Raw genomic sequence first — 25,204 nt, 5'->3', positions numbered from 1 at the left:
AGCTGTGAATGACATGGATGTGCACCGTATCTCAATAAAGTTGTTAGGGAAACAAGCAGCCGCCCTAGAGAGAAAGGGAACACAGTGAACAATGCTAACTGAGGACACGTGGCCTCCAAGGCCAGCAGAGCTGGACGTCAAGGCTTGTGGGGAATGCAATTCAAATGACAAGTATGCTTCTGGGCACCAGGGCCACATCCGTTGGGGCACGCCGGTGGTGTGTCGAGTCCCCCATGCTGTTCCACGCTCTGGACAAGGAGTAAGCACTTCGTGAAAGCTGGGGTGACATCACTGAAAGCTTGGTAGGCATGTGGCCCCAGCGAGGCCCACGGGCAGCTTACTGGAAGGGAGACAGAGCCTGAGAGGCCGGCAACTGGGAGAACGTGGCTCCCAATCTTGCTCAGTCTGGAAGGGCTCAGCGCAGAACACTGAACATGGGGCAGATTGCAAGTACACACACGGCTCATGGTTCTGGGGGCCGGTGAGTCCCAGACCAAGGAGCTGGTGGACTGGATGTGTGGTGGGAGCTTGCTGCCCGGGTCACAGATGACCATCTCGCTGCGCCCTCACGGGTGCATGGAGCTCTCTGGGGCTCCCTCCTCCCGACCTAATCACCTGTCCCTCCGCTACTGTCACACTGAGGTATTTTGGGGGACAGACACACTGTGTATGCAGCCCTGCCTCCCCTGGTCCTTCACGGCCGTGGGGCTGTGTACAGGCTGCACATGGTCTGGGCCTCCAACCCACCATCCCCTCAGTTGTGCCAGGAAATCGCACAACTGGAAGGACCGGACAGCTGGGAACCTGACCTGTGCTAACACGTGACTCCACAGAACGACGCGGGGTTCTCACCAGAGTAGACACATTTATTCCTTCTTTTATTGATCATCTCTCTTGTGTGCACATGTCTGTGTCACACACACACACAACCTGGGATGGTTTCTCACCATTCCGTCCCCGAAGCTCGGAGCTCCAGCTGAAGGCGAGGGTACAGGCAAGGAGCTCACCCGAGTGCAGGGCACATGGCCTCCCGGGCCGGAACCGCAGATGGACAGAAGCCCTCAGCTCCTCCCAAGAAGGCGCCTGAAGAACAGCTTCTTTACCCACTGAACTTTAGCATCTCTCCTCGAATACTGCCTTCGAGCCTCAGACTTTTAAGTACAGAGAGGCCCATTTCCCTCCCCCTCAGAGAGGCCTGCTCCCCTGCGCCCACCCTGCCGGAGCCCTCCATATCTCATATCCAGGCTTGGGCGCTCAAGCTCGAGGGGTGCTGCTGTCCAGGGGCTTTCGGGTATGTTTGGTCCTCAGGCCCTTCCTGGGCAGGGCAGCAGCTTACCCTATCAAAGGAATGCCAGGCCACTGGGCTGACGTCCCAACCCTCCTAGCCTGGCCCACAAGCCCCTCCCAGCCCGGGCTCTGGCTGCCCCGTCCTCCCACTCTAGCCCCACTGGCTCCAGCCCCACGCCAGGTGCCGCCCCTGTCCCGGGGACCACTGCCCTCTCCAACCACGGTCTCTGGGCTCAGCTCCTCCTTCTGTGTGCTTTCACAGCCCTAGGCAGACCTCTACCAAGCCTTTCCAACACACAGGACCATCCTGTTTGCTAATCTGTCACTCTCACCAGACGGTAAGCCCTTTGGTGACCAGGGCCACTACCCTGTAAGATTTACCTTTACATCTCACAAGCTTGGCAACAAGAGGTGCAAAATAAATGTGGCATGACTGAAAATGGCATGACGGTGGCTCAAGGACACTGTGTCACTGGCTCAGGGCAGGGACGGGCTGTGGATTCTTGCCAGGATGGAACATGACCAGAGGGTCAGAGAAAGAAAATTCAGGGTCAGACCTAGGGCTCGAGAGGTCCACATCTAAAGGCAAACACTTAATACAGGAATCATACATATATACAGACACTCGCATGAACCCTTGTGGATACACACACTTCCTTCTCTCAACACCCTCCATGTGGGGAGGCCCTAGGGCTCCTCTGGCTCCACACTGTCCCAGCCGGAGCTCTTCTGAAGCTCTTGGAAGAAGAGCCTTCTCTGGAGGCTTCTTAGGTTCTCTAGGTCCTCGGGAGAAAGCTGCTTGGCCGATGTCCCCAGGTCCCGCTCTTCTTCCTCTTCCTCCATCTCCGTGAGTCCTTCGGGGGGCTGTGGGGAGCTCCTGGAGATGTAACCCTGGTCAGATTGCACCGACTGCCGTTGCTCCTCCTCGGAGGGTGTGCAGAGGTCTCTGAGAGCCACCGGGGCTCTGTCCCAGCCCTCCAGGGCCTGGCAGCTCAGACTCTGCTGGAAGAGGGAGAACATCAAGCCTTCGAGCTGCTCTCTGACATCTTCCGGGAGGCAGCTGGGCGATGCCATCGGGGTGCTATAGAGAGGCGGGGCCTCTGAGTCCACAGGGAGGCAGAGGACGCTGTTCCGCTGCGGGCCGTAGCCCTCCAACAGCGGGCAGGCCTCGTCTGCCTCCCCTACAGCCAACCGGCCTGCTGTGTTGCTCTCGGTGGCCAGAGGAACGGGTTCCACGGCCTGAGCCAGAGGGACCTCCTCCACTGGGAGCACCGCGGTCTGGAGAGCCTGGGCTGCCAGTTCTCCTTGGGGTAGGAGTTGAGGGTCCAGCCTTGACAGTCCTCTTCCTTCCTCACTGACGAGCAGCTCTCCCACCAGGCCACCCTCGGAGGCGGGTTCCTGCATCAGGGGTTTCTGCTTGATGATCCCTCTTCCTGGCGGCAGCAAGGGTTCCTCGAACACCTCTTCGTCCAGCGACGGGAGGTCCTGGTCATCCGCTAAGCAAAGGTTCTCACGCTCGAACCAGTCTGGGCACTGGACCTGCCACTGCCGGAATCGCTCCACTGCCTCCTTGAGCTGCCAGCCGCTCGGGTTCTGCAGATAGTTCTCACCTGTGAGCTCCCCGACGCGGTGCATCCGGCCGGGTTCAAACATCTCCAGGTCCTGGATCCGGAAGTAAACTTCCTCGAATCTGTCCATGAGCGGGTACCTGGAAGTGATGTTGAAGAGGTCGGGGATGTCACTCTCGCTGCTGATGTCACGGAAGTAGCAGATGATGTAGGTGCCGAAGCAGGCTGGCTTCTTGAAGTCTGGTAGGATCATGTTCATGGCCGCGGTGAAGAGGTCCCCCGCCGGCTTCCAGCGGTCACACCGGAGTTGCACGGCTGGCTCCTCCCAGCCGAGGATGGCCTGCCACTTGGCCCGGGTGCCTCGGGAGCATAGGATGATGATCTTGGAGTTGGTCTCCACCATCTCCTGCTTCTGGCGGCCCACCCAGGTCATGACCCCCACCTCTGAGATGACCTGCTCCTCCAGCAGGTCGAGGGCCACTTCTGTGCCACAGACAGTGAGCAGGAACTGGGCGAACTTCAGGACCACATCCACGTAGAGGGGGTGGTCGGCGGAGTAGACAATCCAGACCTTCCTGGGTTTCAGGGGTGGTGGGGTCAGGCTGGTCTCTGGCAGGACATCTGAGGGAAACAAGGAAAGCCAGGCCCCTGGGTTTGGGTGTGCACCTGCACCGATCTTCAAACCGCAGGCCCAGGGCAGCGGTCCCCACTGGTCAGCCTGGGGACAGCTGGACCAGCAGACACCGGCTCCCCATTCTCAGTGATGCAGCCGACGCCTTGCAATAAGGCCCGTTCTGGCTGCCTGGAAAGAATCAGTGTGGTGCCTTCTGGGAGAGTGAATTTCTTTCTCAAGATTCCTATCTGGCCTTGAGCCTACACTTTAATTATTGTAATTAAAAAGAAGAAAAGGCACAAAGGCCTGCCTACGGAATACTGTTATAGTATTCTATACATTCTATACTCTGTTATAGGCAGGACCTCTCTTCATCAAAGACGGTACCCTACTCTTCCTTCCCTTGCCCAAGTGATTTCAAAAATGGTATCCCAGCCTGGTCATTTGTGGTCCCCTCTGTGTGGGGGTCCTAGAAGGCGGGTCCTCCAAGCTGAGGTCTCCTGAAGGAAGTCAGGAGTTAAACTGCAGAAGGCAACCCACCCCTGTGTCTCAGGAGAACCCTCAAGCATGCCTTTGACAGCAACACACACCAAACCCAGCCCACGCACACCAGAAAACACTGACCTGTGCATTTGCTGTCATTACCATATTTTTCACGATGAGACCCTAAAAGAAAAAAAAAATACACTGGAGCAACTCTTTTGGAGGAGCAACAGGGACCAGTTCCTGGGGGCATCTGATGGAGTGCTAGCCCCACCCCTGACCCAGGACAGACGGCTTGAGAGGGCGTTCAGAAACAACAGTTGCTAGGTGCTTTGGGGCCTTTGCAGGACCCCGTGCTGTGAGGAGCTGCTCAGGTGTGACTCCCAGGTCTGCCATCAACAGCTGGGAGATCTGGGAAAGTTACTAAAGGCTCTGGAACTCAGTTTCTTCCTCTGTAAAAGGCGTCTGTGTGGCGGGGATTAAGAGATTGTATCTGTGAAATGTCTGGCTCATGGTACACAGTCAGCTGGGGTCAGGAATATTCTGTAGCACTGACCTAGCGAGGACCCCCGGCACGGTGACTAGGGGATCCCCCACATCGTCCCTTGTTCTAGCAACGGTTCCTATCTCCCCATGGTCTGGCCAGCCCTGAGGAAACCCCCCAGTGCAGGGTAAGCTTCTTCCCCAGAAATGTCCTTGCAAGAGGCTTACGACACATCTCCAGAAGCAGCCCCCACCAGGCCCGTTTACAACACTTCCTCTGGGTATTTCTGAGGTGAGGAAAGGAAACAACATTCTGAAGCAACGGTTCCCCCAGAGACGCAAAGAAGGAAACCGTGGTGCGGTAGTCAGCTCCTCGGTGACGTGGCAGGATGCCCAGAACCCACGGGGGGCCAAGGAAGATTTTTCGAGCCTGAATTTTAATTCCCACCTCTTGGGCCTCTTCCCAGAACTACCAAAGGCAGTCAAACAAGTGTCCTTTCCTTCACCCCGGGGTGTAGGGGACTCTTCAATAAGGAGGTCAGAGTGCAACTACGGAAATGAAGAAAAAGCCTCCCTGGCATCTCTGGGGGGTTTCACAGTTTAGGAAGCACTCACAGTGGGAGGCGGGGGTGTGGGTGGGGGTTGGGGGGTGGGGAGGAGCTGGCTCAGTCAGGTAAGCAAGCGTCCGACTCTTGGTTTTGGCTCAGCTCATGAGATGGGGCCCCGTGGGGGCTCAGCGGTCAGCAGAGAGTCTGCTTGATATGCCTTCCCTTTCTCCCGCCACCCCCCAAATCAATCAATCAATCTTTAAAGCACTCACGGAGATGTAAACTTATTTGACCCTGCTAACGGTCCTGTGGAGAAGGGCCCTCGCGGTGGGTCTTCCAGAGCCCATCATACAACAATTAATAATGACTGATACTTAACCTTGATGAGCCTTGTAAGTGTGGGAACGGCTCTCAGGCCAGTGAAGGAGGCGTGCGGGGCCATGGAGGGGCAGGGGAAGGCGGAGCCCCTCACCAGAAGGCCCCATGTGCTTTCTGCTCAGAACTTGGCCAGACAGGGCTGTAGGGAGAGGGAGCTGTTATCTCCCAGCACCCACTGGCCAGGACCTTCTGTGCTCGGCCATTCAATCCACACCCCAACCTTGAGGAGGAGGGGTTATTATCCCATTTTCCAGAAGGCAAAACCAGATGTAGGGTTTGTTCAGCAAGCTGCAGGGAGGCAGAGCTAGGGGCCACATCCGTGTGTTCTGGGCCCATCCAGAGCCTTCTCTGTCACATCATGCTGTCCCTTGCTGTTCTCCCCAACAAATGTACACGTCTGGGGCCTACAGGATGGGCTGTAGCCTGGCTGATCATGTCTGAGGCAGGGAAACCCTACCCTTACTCCTCCAATCCACTTCATTTTAAAAATATTAATTTTGGTAACAATAAACAAAATTATGGCTAACATCTGTCAAGCAAATAGTGCCAGGCTCTAGTCTAAGAAGTCATATATGTTATTTCATGTAATCCTTCCATTCGTTTTATGATGTGGGTATCTTTCTAACTTCTATTTTATAAAAGAGGAACCCGAGGCTCAGGGACTGAAGTAATCGGCCTGGGGCGTAAGTGGTGGGGCTGGGATCCGAGCTCATGTCAGCCTTCTGCAGGCTGAGCTCCTGACAGTTAAGCTTGCCGTGGCCCAAGAGACATGATGTCGATAATTCAGTTGAGATGAAGGGCTGGGACTGCAGGGTGCCACCCCAGTATGGCCTCTCAGAGATTGGAGTGGGAGGAGGAGGGCTTGGGGAGACAGAGAGGGACAGAGGGGCAAACCCTGTGACGATCCTTACCGGGCAGCCTCCAGGTCATGCAGACGATCAGCAGGATGACGGAACCCACCAGCAGGATGGAGATTCCCGTGATGAACCCGTACACCCATAGGGGTATGTAGTCTGTGGGAAGCGGAACGGCATGAGTGACACGGCAGAGGAGGCCTGCCCCACCAGCCCTGAGCTCCCCCAGCCCCGGGGCAGTCCTCTCCGGCCTGTGCCATGACATGCTGAAAACCTCCACCCCGGGGCTGGCCTCCTGGTTCAGCCTTCTCCGCCTGGCTCCAGATGAGGCTCAGTGAGGGACTTGCCATGTGGCCCCTGAGGAAGGGCCCCAGGGGACTCCTGCAGTGGACAGGAAGGACAGCTGGCCTTACCTGCAATCGAGACTGCAATGAGAACAAAGGGAAAACAGTATCCATTATTAGCAGTAATCACAAAATCCATCGCTAATGTCCACCGGGGGCCTGCTGGTGACCTCGGCCCTACCCTGAGTGTTCCAGAGACCCATTCCGCTTAATGACAATGTCTACAGGACACATGCGAGCTGCTGGCCTGCTAAGAGGTGCCCCAACTCCCACCAGGGGCCAGATCCTCCTTCCGGCCGATGGAATGGCTGTGGCTCTCTGCTCCCCATTTGGGGCTAGGCAGCTCTGCCACTTCCCTGCTGAGTGCTCTTGGACAAGTTACTGAACATCTCTGTGCCTCTGTTTCCTCATCTATGAACTATGGGAGGCACGCTCTACTGCATGGCCCGAGGAGTCACAATCCGTGGGGATTAAAAGCCGACGTGACAAAGCACTTTGTGGCCCGTACCGGAACTCTCGGACCAGAACAATCCTCAGTTCTTCAGTCACAGACGTTGAGGATCAGAAAGGTTACGGATCTTGCCCGCGGCTACACAGCTAATGAAAGGCAGTCAGGAGGCCAACCCAGGAGTGTCTCTGACAGCTCCGTGTTGCAGGCCTGAATAACTCCAAGTAAAATTAAAGTCCACCCCCACCTCAGCACCAGGTTAGGGTTCAGCTCAAGGTGCTGACCTTCCTTCACTCTCAATCCCTCCGAATGCCGCAGAGCAGCCATACACCGCCTACCTGGAGCATCTGGAATTTCTGGGCAGGGAAGGGTTACGGAGTGTCTGAGACAGTCGTTGAGACAGCTACTGAAGAAGGGCTGGATCTGGGAGAGCAGAGAAAGCGGGGAGGAGAGGGCTGCTGAGATGCTGGGTGGGGGGCTCAGGCCCTCCGCGAAGGCTTCCTTGCCAACAGAGGCTGCCGCGGGGAGCAGAGCCTGGTCGGCCACTCTAGGACCCCCACGGCCTGCGAGGCAGAATGCCCATTGGCTACTGGGTGCCAAGAAGCCCTGCCCAGGGAGGCCGGGAGTATGGGGCTAGGGAAGGCAGACAGGATGCCTCTCTATGAGGGAGCCCCAGGGGGTCGGGGAGCCAGGTCCCTGGAGAGAGCAGGAGTCCTTGAGCTGCCCTCCTTCCCTACTTGGCCCCTCTAGGTGGAGTACCCTCCTGTGCACATGCACCCACCTGCACTCGGTGGCGGCAGCACCAAGTCCGGTCTGACAGGGTGAGCGTGACGTTGGCCCGCTGGTGGAACTCCTCGAGTGTGGGCTGCAGGGAGAGGAGAGGGGGCATCAGGCTGGATCGGCACGGGCTTGCCGTAGCTCTACAGCAGCTGCTGAGAACTCGGCCATCACTGTCCAGTGGGTCCTGGAGGAAGGCCATGTGGAGAACGGCTCTCCAGGTTTCCGTTCCAGGAAAAATTCCATTTCCCTATGGCAAGTGGCTTGTTGACACAGGAACACATCTAGTGACCAGTGTTTCTCCCTTTGCTTTGGCTGCTGGGGATTGTGAGGACAAACCTGTGCTCACAGCCAACTGCCTGACACACATTTTCCATAGAAACCCCACCCTCGCTTCATCTTGTTTCCTCATCTTTATTTCCCCTTTGTTTTGATACCCACGTTTTAAAACTCTTCAGGTCCTTTTCGGAACAGGTGGAATAAAGGGCAAGGAGAACCAGGGGGCCTGTGTGGAAGGAGGAACTGAGAGGATGGGGGGGGCGAGCAGGGCAGAGATCAACAACACAATGGAGCCAAAGGAAAGAGGCCCCACAGACCTGACTCTACCCCAACCACACGTCAGAAGGAAAGACAAGAGCCAAGTGGTGCAGACCTGGGATCAACCACAGTACTGGAGGCTTGATGCCTGGTGAGCGGGCGTTTGTGCTCAGGACAGTGATGGCCTTACCTTGGACACCATGAGGCCATGATGGAAGCAGCTCTGGTTCTCCGTGTGTGGAAAGCTGGTCAGCAGGATCTGGTAAGGCGTAGACTCGTTCCACAGGGTGAAGCTTAGCCGCAGCTGCTGGGCCTCTAGGGTCTCTGCCGTTATGTTGGGATCCCACAGGCTGCCTGCCCAGGGCACAGACACGGGTTGGGAGTGAGGGGTGTGTGCGTGCGTGCGTGCGCACTCGGGGAAGCTCTCCCAGCAAGGCCGCTGGCCCCGTTACCTGAGCTCACACACGGTGCGGTCATCCTCATCCTGGGGTCCTCGCAGCCTGCCAACATGGAGAGAAGGGGAACCACTAAGCTTCAGCCTTAGAAAGTTGGCTTTTCCAGACTCCCGACACCAGGGATAACCACCTCTCCTTCTGGGGAGTCTGTTCAAAGACAGCCCGTCAAAGCAAGCTCCAGGAGTGAACTGCTGCCATGGGCCAGGGGCTCCACAGAACTGGGGGCTGACCTGGTTGTGTCATTCCCTCCTCTTTCAGAGAACCTTCCAGATGCAGCTGTATTCCTCAGCTTGCTCTCAGAGTCTCCGCCCACTCCAGTTCCTCTCCCACCCAGTCTGCCCTCCCCAAGCTTTTGTTGCAGTTGCCTCTGACTCTTGACAGGGGCAGAAGTACTTTGTTCCTTCACAGCAGTGTTTCTCGAACTTTCCTGTGCATCACCCTGGGTAGTGTCTGATGTAGTCGGTCTGGGGAGGGTCCCTGAAAATCTGCATTTCTGACAAGCTCCCAGGTGATTCAATGATGCCACTGGCTTACAGACTGCCTTGAGGACCACGGCTCCAAAGACCTCTTCCTGACTTCCCTTCCCCAATGGTCTTGACTGTAACATTCTCACTTTGGTTTAAGAAGACATGTGACAGGTATGAACTGCTGTGATAGGGACTAGGTCAGTCTACTGTAGGAACAAGGGAGGGCCCTGGGAGGTTCTCTCTTCTGACAAGCCCTTACGAACACCCGACCTGTGCCGGGCACTGGTTTAGGCACTAGAGATACAGTGCTGAATGAGGGACAGTCCCTGCCCTCCGGAGAGCACATTCCAGTAGAAGAGACCAAAGAAAAAAACAGCATAATGTAACACCACGAAAATATCATGACAATGTGTCAGGGAGTGATGGGTAACATGAAGAGAAATAAAAGCAGGGTAAGCAGACTGCGTGTGTGTGTGTGTGTGTGTGTGTGTGTGTGTGTGTGTGTGTAGCACTCCAGGAATGAAGAAGGCTGTCATCATTCTGAACAAGCATTTCCTGGACTGCCTACTACACACAAGGCAATGGTGGGCTCAGAAGCGTACACGGATGGGTCTAAGCCCCAGACCCTGTCCTTGGGGGGGCTGGGGTTCCACATGTACTTGGCTTTGAACAATGAGCAATGTAGGTTGTGGCTGAGGTGCTGGCAGGAAAGGGACCTAGAAGGTGCACAGACATCAAATGACGTTTTAGAAGGTAAGCCCAGCGGTCTTCCTAGGCACGACAGGTCTGAGGGAGAAGAGGAGATGGTGTCACACACGGGACGGCGATCGATAAATGTGGGTAAAAAGTGAAGAACCAGGCAGGGCAGGTGGGGAATGAAAAAGACAAAAGTGCAGAGAGCAAGGTGATGAGAGCTGGGATGAGGCTCGAAGCAGGGGGTCAAAGCTCTCCCGAGAGTGGCTTGTCTTCCTGATGCAGCCTGGGCAAGGAGCTCCCAAGCACAGCGTCTGCTCATTCTGTAGGTACCTTGTGCTGACAATGGCAGCCAGGGCCCAGCTGAGCGGGAAGGCTGCTACCTGAGCCACCTGCTGGTTTCTTCTCGAAGAAGAGCCAAGTGATGAAAGGAATGGCTTGGGAGGGCGCTCTTACCAGGCACGGGGAAGTTCCTGGACTGGTGGTTTGGGTCCCCATCAGGGATGGGTTTGGGCAGGTTGTGAACGGTCACCTCATACTCCTGGCCAGGTTCCACCACAAAGTGGCTGAAGGTAAAATGCCACTGAAGAGAGGGAGGAAGGCAAGGTTGGACAGGTCACACACACACACACACCTCTCCCCCAGTGGTGTGTGCCCAGAGAACTCCACCCCCACCTGCCCCCTGAAAGGTCCATGAAATAGGAAGGTAACAACCACCACAGCAAGATCCAAAATCAGAGGGAGACGTGTCTCTGCTCTCCTTCCTCTGGTCTTCGCTGCCTACTTAAAAATCCTAGATTTGGGCTCATCAGTAGACAGTAGTGTCATACGCCAGAAAATCTGGGGAAAGCCGACACAGTCCTCCTCTGTCGTCAGCCCGCAGACTCCAGAACGGTGGGGTGAGGGAGCTGAGCCAGAGGACTCGGGGCTAGTGAGAGAGCTAGCACACAAGCAGCAGCTAAAAACAGTTTGTTAAGTGACTCTTCCTCCTTAAATGGGAGAGCCTGGATTTCTTCAGAATGTTCTGGAACACAAAAGTGCAGAGGGAGGGCTACAGATTCCCACTCAGCCTGTGCCTTCATTGCAGAGATAAGAGAAGGTGTGAGGATATTTTCTGGATGGTGCAAATAACACATACTGATTTAAACTCACATCCTAATTAGTCTGGGTGTGGGCAGGGGTGTGTGGTCCTTTGCTTCTAAATCCATTTAGGCACCTGGGCTTCAGCAACCAGCCAGCAGTCGAGTTTGGGGGTTCTCATTAAATAAAGGGGAAGAGAACTGTCTTGGCTGTTTGGGTTTGTGGGAGATCCGAGAACAGGCCCTTTGGCAGATTTCGACTGGCAGTGTTCGGACAGGAGCTTGCCCTGGAATCACTTGGAAGGCTGGTTCAGCCCCAACGGCTGGGCTCCGACTCAGTGTTTCAGATTCTAGAAGTCGGGGGTGGGGCCCGAGCTTCTGCATTTCTAACTGGTTCACAGGGCGTGCTGATACTGCCCGTCCTGGGACCCCACTCTGTGAACTGATACTTTAAACCCACCAAATGTGAATCAACCTTTTACCATTGGGCAGCGAGCAGCAAAATAAATGCAGAGTTCTGCAGAACTCCCTTGCTTGTGCCCCCAGCCACGGCAGTTCCCAGATCTGGGCAGAGCTGCTCCTTGCTGGAGGCAGGGACTCCCCGCCCTATGCCCCACTGTGAACCTCGGTTACACAGGAAGGGAACAGGAGTAGGGCTGTGCAAGGCCTTCCCCTCAACTTTATGCTGAACAACTAGGGAACGCTGGGAGCAAAAGCAGGGGTGGGCGTGTCTGGGACGTTTCCAAAAACAAGTTTTGCCCCTCACTATCAAGAGAGGACACAGTCCACTCTGGGGCCGGCTGCTTACCCGCTGGCGATGATGCTGCAGTCTGGACAGGAACTCAAACTTGATGCACAAGCGTTCATTGGTATTCAGCTGCAGGATGGATAGCTCGGCACCCTCCAGGAAGAGGATGCTGGCTGCGGGTGGGGGAAGAGACAAACACAGGCAGGTCAACAGAGACAAACCGCTGGGCGTGGCACTTCCCTGTCCGTTATGCTAACTGACTCTTAAAATCTGTTCACTGTACCTAACCCTCTACTTCCTGTTCCCTCCAGCTCACTCCTGGGCCTGGGGGAGCTGGCAGCCTTGCAGGCGTTACTTCCCAGCCAGGCAAGGACACTTGAAACTTGACGCTGGGCCAAAGGTAAAGGCTATACAGATTTGTGGCTAGGGTGTTGGCGATGTGGCCTGGGTGTCCCAATGTGGCTCCATCCTTGGAGAGGCTGGGGTAGGCACCAGGGGCTATAAGGAGGATGACCTCTCCGGGATCCCGGTCACAAATGTGGGGCTGGCTCTTGTTAACCCCAATCTTCCTGATTCTGTCTACAGCTCTCTATCGCTGAAGAGGTTTTGGTGGGGGGAGTGTTGTTTTAAAAACATGCTAGCCCCTAGGGATGGGTGTCTGGCTTAGTAGGATCTCAGGGTTATAAGTTTGAGCTCCATGTTAGGTATGGAGAGGACTAAAAAAAGGTGTGGAGAGGACTCAGGGTTATAAGTTTGAGCCACACGTTAGGTGTGGAGAGGACTAAAAAAAGAAAAAAATTCCTGCCCCTAAATTAAAGGAAAAAGCACACTGGCCAATGTGTTACCATTTGGTATCACGGTCAGAGAATGAACCACTTGACTTTTTTTTCCGGGGTGATAAGGATTTTAGGCCAAAGGAAGGATGGTGGGTTGAGAAGACAGCATCATGGGTTAATATCTAATACACTAAAAAAGGACTCATTGACTGCACGAAATGATGGAGGCTTTCAGCATGAAATCCAGGCCCTCATGTCTGAGCACGGGTCCAGGACCCCATTCTGAATCTGGTGGGAGAGGCAGCTGGTCTGATGTGCAGGCTCACCTGGAGGAGGGCAGACCCTCCCAGCACCATCCCCCGCCCCCCACACCCGCTCACCATCTGTCTGCAGGGTCCATCTGATGCGAGCCACAGGTAGGAGGTCTCCATGCTGGTTGTGGGCAAAGTCCAGATGGACCTGGACATCTTTGGGGGACGAAGGGGTCAGATTTCGAGGGTGGATCCAGCTGTCATCCAGGCAGGTACCTGGAGCCAGAAAATGCAGGAATCAGAGAACACCATGCTCTGTGAGAACCTGAAGAAGCTGCCGGAGAGGAGGCATGCAAGCAAGATGCCCCAGGAGTGGCTCCAGAGAGCTTGATCGTGCACACACAGGGCTGCCTGGGACCCCGGCCGGCTCTGCCACCCCGCGCCTCTCTTCTCCAGCTTGTCTGAGCCCCTGCTCTAAGGTCTAAAGGACATTTTAGGACAGAAGACAAAGCATGAAACTTGGTTTTGCGATAAGGCAGTGAAATGGGGCATGGGAAGGACGGGGTAGTAATAAAAGGTAATATATGTTTTATGCCAGGGCTCGTCCCTAATCAGCACAGATGCTTGAAGTATGTGCCTCCTGCTTGAATTGAAACAGGATCAACCTCACAGGTGTCTCTCATGTTCTAGTGACAAGATCTGGCAAATCAAATCGTATGGAAGACACACCGGGGTGGCACCCCAGACAATGTTTTCAAAACCCAAGTGACAATCCCATGTCTCACTTCCTGACTTTCGCATCATGGCTATCCTCGATAGGAGGCGCAGGTGCACACAGCCTGGATTCTCAGGGACCCCTCCCGCCGAAGGCTGTCACCCTCCCCCTGAGCCTAGGGGGAGGGGCAGTGCGCTGCACAAGGTTAGCACTTAATATTAGCAGGATGAACCCGAACAGATGACTTACTATTCTTGACTGCGCAGTTTAGTCCCTGTGGAAGAAAGGAAGGAGGTAATTACAGCTGGGAAGGAATGGTCATTCATCAGTCAGGCTCCCCATGTTTCCCTTCCCTTGGCTCATTCTTAAGACTAAGATGTCCATAGCACCACCCTTGCTTTTGGGGGTGGTGCTATGGTGCTACCCTTGCTCCTGGGGCAGGGAATCATCATCTTCTCATGCTTCTCCCATCCTGCCCACCCAGGGAGAAACAGGATGGCAAGTGGGTCCAGTGGATGACAGAATGGAAAGGGCATTTTCTGAGTAACTGTTAACAGCTGGGAACCTCCCCCTTTTAAAAGACACCGAGAAGGTTCTCTCGGGGCACCCACTGAAAGCCCTCTAAATACCCTGGGGCCCTGCACCTCCCATGTGAACGACAGCGCTGCAAGAGGAGGGAACGAAACCACAGCCCCCATGACAGGGTCAGCTTCGGAAAATTCACCACCTCCCTACGAGCCCTCTTAGGTGCCAGGTCCTGATCTGGGTGACCGAGACAGAGTATTTCTCTAATCCTCACATAAACTTAGAACTAAGCGTTACCCTCAGCCCTGTTTTATAGATCAGAAAACTGAAGCACAAATGTGACCTCATAGCTGCCTCCCACTTCAGCAATATGTGTGAACTCTCTAACCCAGAGGAGCTCTGGAGAGCCAAATTTAGAAGCCCTAATTACAACCAGTAGGAAATGCAATCACTGACTTCATTCTGGCCAGCTGACTCTACTTCGGAAGACACGCACACACATCCTTGGAGCTGAGTCACCTTACCACCACTTACCAGCTAAGTGACTTTAGGCCAGACACCAAACATTGCCCGGCATTGATTTCTTCAACTGTAAAATCAGAATGATCATAATACCACGTCCAGAGCATTGTTGAGAATTAAGTGAGACACACATTAAGATCCTGGGGCAGGGAGTGGGCTGGTGGTGATGGCCGTGTGAGTGTGGGAGGGAACCCTTCACTTTCTGCTTCTAATATCTGCATTACAAAAAGTTTCAAACAGCCGGGGTGCCTGGGTGGCTTAGTGGGTTAAGCCTCTGCCTTCGGCTCAGGTCATGATCTCAGGGTCCTGGGATCGAGCCCTACATCGGGCTCTCTGCTCTGCGGGGAGTCTGCTTTCCCCTCTCTCTCTGCCTGCCTCTCTGCCTACTTGTGATCTCTCTCTGTCAAATAAATAAATAAAGTCTTAAAAAAAATTTAAAAAAAGTTTCAAACAGCTGAAATGTATTTGTGTATTGATTATACAGTTAAATAAAATAATACAGCGCCACCAACCGTTACACAGGCCGCTTACTAGAAGCCCTAAGAAAATCATGATGAAGAACTTTGTTGGCTGCAGGGCTCAGGGAACCATGTCACTGCCTGCTCAATGACACAATATTTGTCCAGTGTCTGGCACATAATGGCTGCTCTTTAATTATTGGCTGCCTTTCCTCAGAGCTTGGCATTTAGTAAGCACTCAGTAAATGGAAGCTTTTATTATAAGGGGTGACCTCCACATATTCAGGTTTGGCAGTGGAGCAAGGAGGAACTCAGGCTCGGCTATTCCGACTCACCCACACGCGCAAAATGGACCAATCAGGTGGAGTAGAAAGACAGATGTTGAAGCAGATCAGGAATACAATTTTCAGAACAAGAGAGGGATTTGGTGTATGCATGTAAACCGGGTGATGGGGTTAGCAACTGCCTGTCTCTCAAGAGGGAGCAGAGAGAGGGGGTAAAGATGGGAGAAGATATCCACGAGGGTTCACTCACAGAGCGGATACAGGGATAAAAACCTTGAGCATGCTCTGGGACTGATTCTAAGCATGCCATTTTATCCAGACCCTACCCTCTGGGACACCAGCTCATGAGCCCTTGGGGTCCTGTCCAGCTCCTGGCGCTGAATTCTCCCTCACCCAGGGCCACTGAAACCCTGCGAAGCGTTCCTCACACATTCAACAGAATCCACCAGCTGCCTCTGCTCACTCTAGGGTCACTCTGTCCGAGGCGGTGAGATTAACTTCCACGCACATGCTCATTTCTCCTCCCACCAGAAACTCCTAGGACTAGGGCACAGAGGACAAGACACTGCTGTTGACCAGGAAATATCATGTAAAGATTAAAGAGAATGAGTTATGTAGCTATCTTTTGACCTGGAGTGATGCTTAAGATGTGTTGATGAGTGAAAAACATAAGTGAAGGACTTCTTAGCAAATGATCCAATTTTCTGTGGAAATAAGTGATGAGAAAACTCTTCCCATATATGATATATATGATGAATATCATTGTATGAACAGATAAAAATATGTGGACAGATACATAGGAGGTCGTTAACAGACGACCTGTAAAGGGATGGAAGCAGAACAGATGGAGAGAGGGAAGATGAGGGGAAAGAGATTTAAACAGAAGCGAAAATTATGCGTATCAGTGAAATACAGAATAACACATTCTATTAGAGGTCATGGCATGTTGACCATAGACATATGCTAACTTCTCCCTCTCCTCAAACCACAGGAAAGTTCTAGGAAAGGGAACATTTTTAGGAATTTTCATGGACAAAGAGAAAACACAGTGGACAAAAGATATAAACAAATTTAAAAAAATTTTTTTTAGATTCTATTTATCTATTTGAGAGAGAGCATAAGCAGTGGGCGTGGTGGGCAGAGGGAGAAGCAGGCTCCCCACTGAGTAAGGAGTCGGATCCCAGCACCCAGCAATCATGACCTGAGCCGAAGGCAGCTGGTTAACCGACTGAATAACCCAGGCGTCCTGAGAACAAATTTTTAAAGGCCAAGTGGAAGGAGGCATAGGCAAATGGCTCAGGTCAAGTGGAGGAATTTGAATCTGAGTGGTGCAGAAGGGAAAAAGGACAAGAGAGAAGCCAACAGAACCTTTTAAAACATCAGGTCTTTTAAAGGTATCATGTGTCTGGGGAGGTAGTATAAACAAAGGAACTGAAGGGGGTCTGGTTCAGTGAAGTTCTGCAAAGGGAATGTTGGGAACCGTTACCTCTTTCCCTGCTCTGATCTCAGAACACTGGCAGCCAAACCCTTGAAAAGACCTCCCAATTCCAACATTTTAGAGTCCATTGATGGACAGGATATGTTCTCTATTAGTCTGACTCCCTAAAGTCCAGCGATCAATAGCCCCTATCTACACAGAGTATTTAATCAGCTTTTAAGGACCTCATTCTTCTTCTTCTTCTTTTTTAAAGATTTTATTTATTTATTTATTTATTTGACAGAGAGACACAGCGGGAGAGGGAACACAAGCAGGGGGAGTGGAAGAGGGAGAAGCAGGCTTCCCCCTGAACAGGGAGCCTGATGCGGGGCTTGATCCCAGGACCCTGTGATCAAGAGCTGAGCCAAAGGCAGATGCTTAACAAATGGGCCACCCAGGCACCCCTAGGACCTCATTCTTTTTTTTTTAGATTTTTTTTTTTAAATTTATTTATTCGACAGACAGAGATCACAAGTAGGCAGAGAGGCAGGCAGAGAGAGAGAGAGAGGAGGAAGCAGGCTCCCCGCTGAGCAGAGAGCCCAATGTGGGGCTCGATCCCAGGACCCTGAGATCATGACCTGAGCCAAAGGCAGAGGCTTAACCCACTGAGCCACCCAGGCACCCCTAGGACCTCATTCTTTAAAAACTTTAAGTTTTTCATTTTAATTTTAGTATAGTGAACATACAGTGATATATTAGTTTCAGGTATACACTATCATAAGTCAACACTCCATACATTACTCAGTGCTCATCATGATTAGGACCTTGCTCTTTTTTTTTCTTTTTTTTTTTAAAGATTTTATTTATTTATTTGACGGAGAGAGATCACAAGTAGACACAGAGAGAGAGAGAGAGGGAAGCAGGCTCCCTGCTGAGCAGAGAGCCCGATTCAGAACTCGATCCCAGGACCCTGAGATCACGACCTGAGCCGAAGGCAGCGGCTTAACCCACTGAGCCACCCAGGTGCCCCCAGGACCTTGTTCTTAAAATACTCTCAGACAGGGGCAACTAGGTGGCTCAGTTTGTTAACCTTGGGTTTGGGTCATGATCCCGTGATCAAGCCCCACATGGGGCTCCTTGCTCAGTGGCGAGCCTGCTTCTCCCTGTGCCTGCCACTCCCCCTGCTTCTGCTCTCACTCTTTCTCTCTCAAATAAATAAAAATCTTCATAAAAAAATCTTCTCAGGCACCTGGGTGGCTCAGTGGGTTAAAGCCTCTGCCTTTGGCTCACGTCATGATCCCAGGGTCCTGGGATCGAGACCTGCATTGGGCTCCCTGCTCAGCGGGGAGCCTGCTACCTCCTCTCTCTGCCTGCCTCTCTGCCTACTTGTGATCTCTGACTGTCAAATAAACAAATAAAATCTTAAAGAAAAAAATCTTCTCAGACAGCCGAAGAGTATGAGATACTTAAGAAGGGTTTCCTGTATGAAAAATAGATCAAAACATACAAATTTTAAAAAATAATGCTGGGAACAGAATAAAATTAAAACAAACAAAATTATGATAGTTTCAAAGAGATAAGAGAGGACACTGACAAGGACAGGATCCTGTGGTAAAATGAGAAAGCAGGGAATAAAAATGAACCTTGGAAATAAAAAAACCCCATAGAAGGGTTGGGCTTTCATTCAGGAAATTTCTCTGAAAGTAGAATAAACACAAACAGAAATAGGAGAAAAAATAAATGACTATTTAGAGAATGAACTCAGGAAATCAAGGTATGATTAACTGGATTTCCAGAGGAAGATTATACAGAAAACAGAGGGGAAGAAATTAAAAAGCAAAGAAACACTCCAGACTGAAGGATACATACTTCCAAATTAAAAAGTTTCACTGAATGGCCTAGAGAAAAGGCCCAGACCAAGGTCGAACATGATGAAACTTCTGGAATACCAGGCATAAAAAGATCTAAATAATCCCAGAGAGGGAAAAAGTAGGTACCACACACAGAGAGTCAGCAAGGCCCTGGCCTCCTCAGCATCTGCGCTGTTTGCTAGAAGGCAACAGAACAAGGCCTTCAAATTTCTGAGGAAAAATTATCTTTAACCTGTGATTTTAATGCCCAGACAAATTAATAAAAAGCGTGAGGGCATATATATGTATATATTTCCCTCATACCCTTATACCTTTTCTTAGGAAACTGTAGGAGGATATGTTCCAGGAGAATGAGGGAGGGAAGCCCTGGGAGGACACACAGAGGATCCAGGACAGGACAGCGAGTATGACAGTTATACCACAGGCCTAGCCAGGATCTGTCCAGGCTGGAGCTGGAGAAGTCGGGGTTCCGGGAGGGAGTTCTCTGAAAGGGGGAGGGAATGGAATCGAAGGAATAATCCGATGTTTGGGGAAAACATCTGACAAATCTGACAGAAAAAGACCTGACTAGTTACATGGAAGATTATGGAAGAATTAAGGCACTTATCATCTCGGAAAGGGAAAAGGAATTACACCACAAAAGGAATGTAATCAAAGTACACCTATGGGCCTCAGCAGTGAAGATTACCTACTTGTTACAAATACAGATGATGGATTTCACTAAAATTGTGATATAACTACAATGGGGACATTGGGAGAAGCCATGGAAGGAGAAATGTAAGAAATTTAAATTTTTAGCTACTGTGAGTCAATAGGCAACATCTAACATTGACAAGAATAACAATATAAGTACATTTAGAAATGTGGAGGCAAATGCCAGGAAGAGAAAAAAAAACCTTAAAATAAGTGGAAGGTGATCATCTCTGGGAACATTTTAGGGAGTAGCGAGGGCTGGGACAGAGATCTGTTGGTTTGGGTTTTATTTATTATTTTTAAAAGATTTTATTTATTTATTTGAGAGAGAGCATGCAGGTGCACATAGGGGGTGCGGCAGAGGGAGAGGGACAAGCAGACTCCATGCTAAATGCAGAGCCCTAAGCGGGGCTCGATCTCAGGACGCTGAGATCAAGGCCTAAGACGAAATCAAGAGTCTGAGGCTCAACCTACTGAGACACCCTGGTGCTCCCCACCCCCATTATCCTATTTTTTATTGATGAAAAAACTGAGACACAGAGAGGTCTGTTAAGTGGCCCAAGGTCCCACAGAGCTGACCCTCAAACCCATGCAGTTTTTTTTTTTTTAAGTATTTTTTTTTTAAAGATTTTATTTATTTATTTGACAGAGAGAGATCACAAGTAGATAGAGAGGCAGGCAGAGAGAGAGAGAGAGAGAGGGAAGCAGGCTCCCTGCTGAGCAGAGAGCCCGATGCGGGACTCGATCCCAGGATCCTGAGATCATGACCTGAGCCGAAGGCAGCGGCTTAACCCACTGAGCCACCCAGGCGCCCAAACCCATGCAGTTTTGCTCTAGAATCCATGCTCTGAATCACAGCTATAATATCTAAATGAAAAAAAAAAAAAAAAAAAGAAAAGAAAAAAAAGAAAAAAAAAAAGGGACACTTGCAACAGGTAGGCCAATAGTCTCTCTCCACAGTGGTGAGGATTAAAAGGAAGGAATTTCTTTCACTGTGTCAAACTCTGTACATTCAAAGAACAAGACCAAGTGCCTGGTCAAGAAAAGTGGGCTCTGAAGTCGCAGACTGCTTGGCTTCTCAGTCGAGCACTCCCTAGTGGGGCGACCTTCGGCCAATCACCCAGCCTCTCTAGGAGGGGACAGTGGTGCGGCCTGGTGGGCTGTTGTGAGTGTGGAGGGAAGCTGCGCAGGTGAGGCCCCAGTACAGTGCCTGGCCCGGAGCTACAGGTCCATGGAATGCCTTGGAGACTTCCAAAGCTACAACACATGTAGTTTGGTGCCTTCACTCACCTCCACGGTATCTGCTCTCCCCAGAACCCTGTAAGGTGAGCAGCTTTTATCTGTGAGAACACTGGCTCCTTACAGTGGAGTGACACCCAGAGCTGCAGAGCCGGTAGGCAGGGAAGCCCAACCCAGAGCCCAGGTCTTTGGACCCCGTGTGGTCTCTCCCCTGCCCAGCCCTGCTGAGTCCTGCCAGCGACTCTGTGCTGTTACGGTCTCTAGAAGGAAGTCCTGCCTGGTGCGGTCAGGGTGCGAAGTCGGGCTTGACGGCCTGGGAACTGGTCATTGGGCTGGCAGCCAGGACTGCCGGAATGCCTCCACCAAGTAGGAGTGTCCCCAGAACACAGCCTTTTACACCAGAAGAGTGGCATGGCAACCAGAAGGGAAGGCTTAAATCAAACATTCTGCCACAAGTCAAAACCACAAAGTGCTCAGGAAAGAAAAAAGAATTTGTAAGACAACACACATCCTGTCTATAAAACAGTATGTTAACACTCATACTGACCAAATCCAAGTCACTGTCTTCCCTTGAGCTCCCCTGGGCTAGCTGTTGTGGGGGACCTGAGGGAAAGCCTGGGCCAGGGGAAGGGCCAACCCAGAGACTGCTCAGGAAATTGCAATTACTTATGGTCACTCCAATATCAATTTCTGTGGGGAACCCAAGAGTCATCTGGGTTTGGAGCTGTTAAACCCAGGAAGCCAGAAACAGTGCTATGCCTGGTCTCAGGTAATCACTGCTTTTCATTCATTCATTCACTCATTCCTTTGACTCTCATTCTACAAATATTTATGAAGCCCCCACATCCTGTGTGTGCGGCACCAGGCTAGGAACAGAACAGGTGTGCAGAAGGCTCCTCTCTGTCTTGGGAGACAGTCACTGAACACTCAATCCAACTGGGCTTTGGACAGGCATCTATATTCTGGAAAATGGTTTGGACAAACTTTGTGATGGCTCATCCAGCCCTTTCTTGTGGAAGGGAGGACACCCAGCCATAGGCCGCTTGAGCTGCTCAAGCTTGCAGAGATTCTACTTGGTGAAGTCAGGATGCAAATGCAGGTGCTCTGAGGAGGCAGAGAAATCTGAAAGGTGCTTGTTTCTTTCTTTTTAAAGGGACTAGTCCAGGGGCGCCTTGGTGGCTCAGTTTGTTGTGCCACTGGCTTTGGCTCAGGTCATGATCCTGGAGTCCCGAATTGGGCTTCCAGCTCTGCGGGGAGTCTGCTTCTCCCTCTGACCTCCCTCTCATCTCTCTCTCTCAAATAAATAAATGAAATCTTAAAAAAAAAAAAAAATAAAGGAACGAGTCCATGAAGATAAGGGGGCTGTGAGCCAGATGGGAATGTAAAGGCAAGGTGGGGGAGGGGAGAAAATGTGGGAGATCTAAGACAACTTTGGCTGATAAGTATCTCTCTCTCCAGCCCTGCCCCTGCTCCTGACTTTCAGAAGTGCTTCCCACTGAGCAATTAAAGTCAAACAGTCTAGCTCTCACACCAGGGCACCGTGGAGCCCCTACCTGCCTTTCTAGCTTCTTCTTTCACTTCCCTGCCACACACACCCTCCACTGCAGCCACCCACTTTATCCTGTCCATCCAAGGGCCTTGGCTCAACCCCTTTCTGCTGCCTGGACTGCTCCACAACCTCTGATTCTGAGTTTCCCCCACCACAGGGCTGCCCAAGTGCCTTATCTGAGATGAAGAACATCCCAGCTGGAAATAAGTTTTCTTCTCCTTGGAATTCTGCACACTCTCTGGGTTGCACAAAGAGCACTTGCTACAGGCTGCCCTGTACCACAGTTAGCATCTTCAAGCCTCTTCCCCTCCTAGATGATTTAAGTTCCCGGACATTAGGGTCCCAGGGGTGTTTCTTGACAGTTTCAGTTCAGAGCAACAGTAGGACCTTGTATTTTGCAGGCAGCTGGCAAATGGCCATTAAATAATGAACACCGAATTCTCTAGGTAGAATAGTTCTATACCAACTTCTGTGGGAAGGATCTGCTGAGCATTATGTCCTGTTTTGCCTAAAAGTAGGAGTCTCAAGACCATTTCCCAACATCTTTCACATAAAAAAAAAAAAAAAATCCTGCTAGTCATTCACTCTCCACCCTCTTTTGGCAAATCCTCCACAAAATTAGATAAGGAGAAGTATCTCCTTGGTTGTTTCATATCCTCTGACTCAGATACTGGATCAAAAGTGGTGGTGGTGGGGGGGCGCCTGGGTGGCTCAGTGGGTTAAGCCTCTGCCTCCAGCTCAGGTCATGATCTCAGTGTCCTGCGATCAAGCCCCACATTGGGCTCTCTGCTCAGTGGGGAGCCTGCTTCCCGCCCCCCCCCCCCCCCCCCCCCCCCGCCTCCCTGCCTACTTGTGATCTCTCTGTCAAATAAATAAATAAAATCTTAAAAAAAAAAAAAAAGTGGTGGTGGGGGTGGGCTGAGGAAACCAGAGAGCAAGTGGAGGAGAGAGGGCAGCTTTGGGGGGAGAAGTTGTGGAGGTGGGCACGGTGATTTGCTGTTTGTTTTTTTGCCCTGAAGATGGTCCTCCACATCACTTCCCAACAGGTGGGTGTGTCACTTCCTGGGGGCACAGCCCAGGTACAACTTGACAGACACAAACTGGACCCTAGTGGTGGTGGGAGCTGGAAAGGTGGTGTCTTAATCCTTTGCCCAATCCTCAGGGCTTCGCCCCTCTGGAGAGATGTCGCCCGGAGTTAGCCGGCTGCCCTCCGCACAAGTGTCCGTCTCACCGTTCCGGGCCCTTAGCCCGCACCGGCCGTCCGGATTCGCGCGCAGAGCTCTAGGACCGCGGGGTCTCTCCCGGGGAGTAGGGCCGAGATCCGAGGCGGCCCCAGACTTCCGAACAGCGGCCCCCTAATCCGAATGCCCGGGGCTGGACGGACTCCTTTGAGGGGAAGCTCTCGAGGTTCGGATGGGTGTCCGGGGCTCGGGCCGTGGCCCGCCCCGGCACCACGGGGATTCGCAGGGTGCTCAGCGAGGAGGCCGCTCCCGGCCAGTACTGGCTCCCCCGAAGGGCCCTCCCCACCTCCCTTTCTAACCCACTCTGCCCGCCTGTCCGGCCGGGCCCTACGCCTCCTTCTCCTTCCCCGAACCGTGGGACCCCGGTGGCGGCCCTCCCGCCTCCTGCCCAGGACGCCGGGTCGGTCGTTTACCCCGAAAACTCCCTCTGCTCTCCCGTCCTCCCCGCAACTCCCACCGCTCCAAGTGTCCCCCCGAGCGTGGCCGCTCTTCGTGGCCGACCCTCGGACCCGCTGAGAACCCCCGCGCATTTCCCGGCCGGGGGCACCTCGCCCGGCCCCGCAGCATCCTCTGGACGCGTCGGGGTCTCACCTCCTGAGAGCAGACTGGCGCCGGGTAGTCCAAGAGTCGCGGGGAGGCGCGAGCCAGGGACAGCCCGCTCAGGAGCAGGGGCACTAGCAGCCGCCCCAGCGGGGGCCCCGGGAGGAGGGCTGGCCCGCGCCGCGGAGTCCCCATGGTCCCGCGCTGTCGCAGAGCGCTGACAGCCCGCGGTTGGGGCTCTGCGGGGCACAAGCCCTGGGCTTGCCCTTCCTCGGAGAAGCTCCGAGCTGGCTCTTCTTCGCCCGCTTCCGGCTTCCAGGCGCGCAGGGGCCGGGCCACCGAGGGGCAGGGCTTGGGCCGGGAACCCGCGCCGCGCTGGGCCCTCCTCCCGCGGTGCGTGCAGGTGCTCGCTCCTCCCCTCGCTCCTCCGCCCCGCCTCCACGCCCGCGCCCGGGTTTCTCGCCGCGCGTACCGCGTTGGTCGCCTCGCCCTCGGCCCTCTGCCCGCTCGGAAGTTTCGTCCCCGTTCTTACCCGCGAGCCCCGTCGCCCAACTTCAGTCGCTTCTCGCTTTGCCCTCGCCCCTGATCAGCCCACTTCGGTCTTCTCGGTCCCTGTACGTCAGGCCCCAGCTCGAGACTCCAGGGCTGTCCGTGGTCGTCGTCCCTGTCTCTGACCCCACCACTGGCCGCTGCGTGGGCCGGCTCTGCCTTCTCCCGCTTTCCTTTCTGCCAGCGACTGCCGGCTCCGACGCATTATCCGGTTGAGTCCCGGGAGAGGAACGGGGAGCAGTCGTTTCCCACACAGTTGGCGCCCACGCTGCGAGACTGAATTCCCGGGGGGCAGGCACCCGGTGTGGGACCAGTCTGCGCGCCCACAGCGCTCCAGGCCGCCCCATTTCCCGAGACGTACTCCGCGTCCTCGGGAGGACTGCGCCGTGGGCCCAGCTCCTGGTCTCCGGTCCCGACCGCCGACGATCCTCTGGAGCGAGCGCCGACTGCTTGCTATCGCGTCCGGACGCCCCAAGGGCGCTCATCCCAAGTCCGGCGCGCATCTCCGCTCTCCTGGCCCTTCAGGCCCCAGCCCCGGCTCGCGGCTTCGAGGTTTCCCGCGCCTGCTCCTGCCGCATCTGCCTCGGCAGACTGCTTTGTATCCCCCTGTCCCCGTTTCCCTACAGCCTCTGTCGCCCGCATTTCAAGTCTAATCTCCTCGCCTGCTCTTTGACACCCGCGGAGTCTAGGCGCGCTTGGCTTTTCCCTGTGTTTCGCACTCACCCGGACTGGATGGAGCCGCCAGGTCTGGTGCGGTGGATTTTCTGTCTCCCATTCCCGCTGCCCGAGCCCCCCCCCCCCCCGCCCCCAGA

At 53.4% G+C, this 25,204-nt stretch overlaps 1 protein-coding gene across 1 annotated transcript; it reads right to left on the bottom strand.

Moving 5' to 3' along the window:
* Positions 1-857: 857 nt before the first annotated feature.
* Positions 858-24,178, bottom strand: IL17RA (interleukin 17 receptor A). The gene is made up of 13 exons (XM_046012538.1): positions 23,895-24,178; positions 13,754-13,778; positions 12,919-13,065; positions 11,823-11,935; positions 10,392-10,518; positions 8,773-8,820; positions 8,511-8,674; positions 7,788-7,871; positions 7,345-7,429; positions 6,628-6,639; positions 6,272-6,373; positions 4,093-4,134; positions 858-3,476 (listed from the first exon to the last, which is right to left on the bottom strand). The coding sequence occupies exons 1-13, from the start codon at positions 24,036-24,038 to the stop codon at positions 1,975-1,977; spliced, it is 2,595 nt and encodes an 864-aa protein (XP_045868494.1). The 5' UTR covers positions 24,039-24,178; the 3' UTR covers positions 858-1,974.
* Positions 24,179-25,204: the final 1,026 nt, after the last annotated feature.

The sequence above is a fragment of the Meles meles genome, chromosome 7 (assembly GCF_922984935.1).
Source record: "Meles meles chromosome 7, mMelMel3.1 paternal haplotype, whole genome shotgun sequence".
Classification (NCBI taxonomy): domain Eukaryota; kingdom Metazoa; phylum Chordata; class Mammalia; order Carnivora; family Mustelidae; genus Meles; species Meles meles.
The sequence above is the reverse complement of the archived record's forward strand: the minus strand, read 5'-3'. Positions and strand labels throughout refer to the sequence as shown.

Excerpts from the sequence above, each read along its gene's own strand:
- IL17RA (XM_046012538.1), bottom strand. The coding sequence starts at position 24,038 with ATGGGGACTCCGCGGCGCGGGCCAGCCCTCCTCCCGGGGCCCCCGCTG. Across the intron at positions 7,872-8,510 it reads ATGGCCTCATGGTGTCCAAG|CCCACACTCGAGGAGTTCCA; the intron begins GTAAGGCCATCA and ends CTCTCCCTGCAG. Across the intron at positions 4,135-6,271 it reads CATGACCTGGAGGCTGCCCG|GGTCTCATCGTGAAAAATAT; the intron begins GTAAGGATCGTC and ends TTTTTCTTTTAG.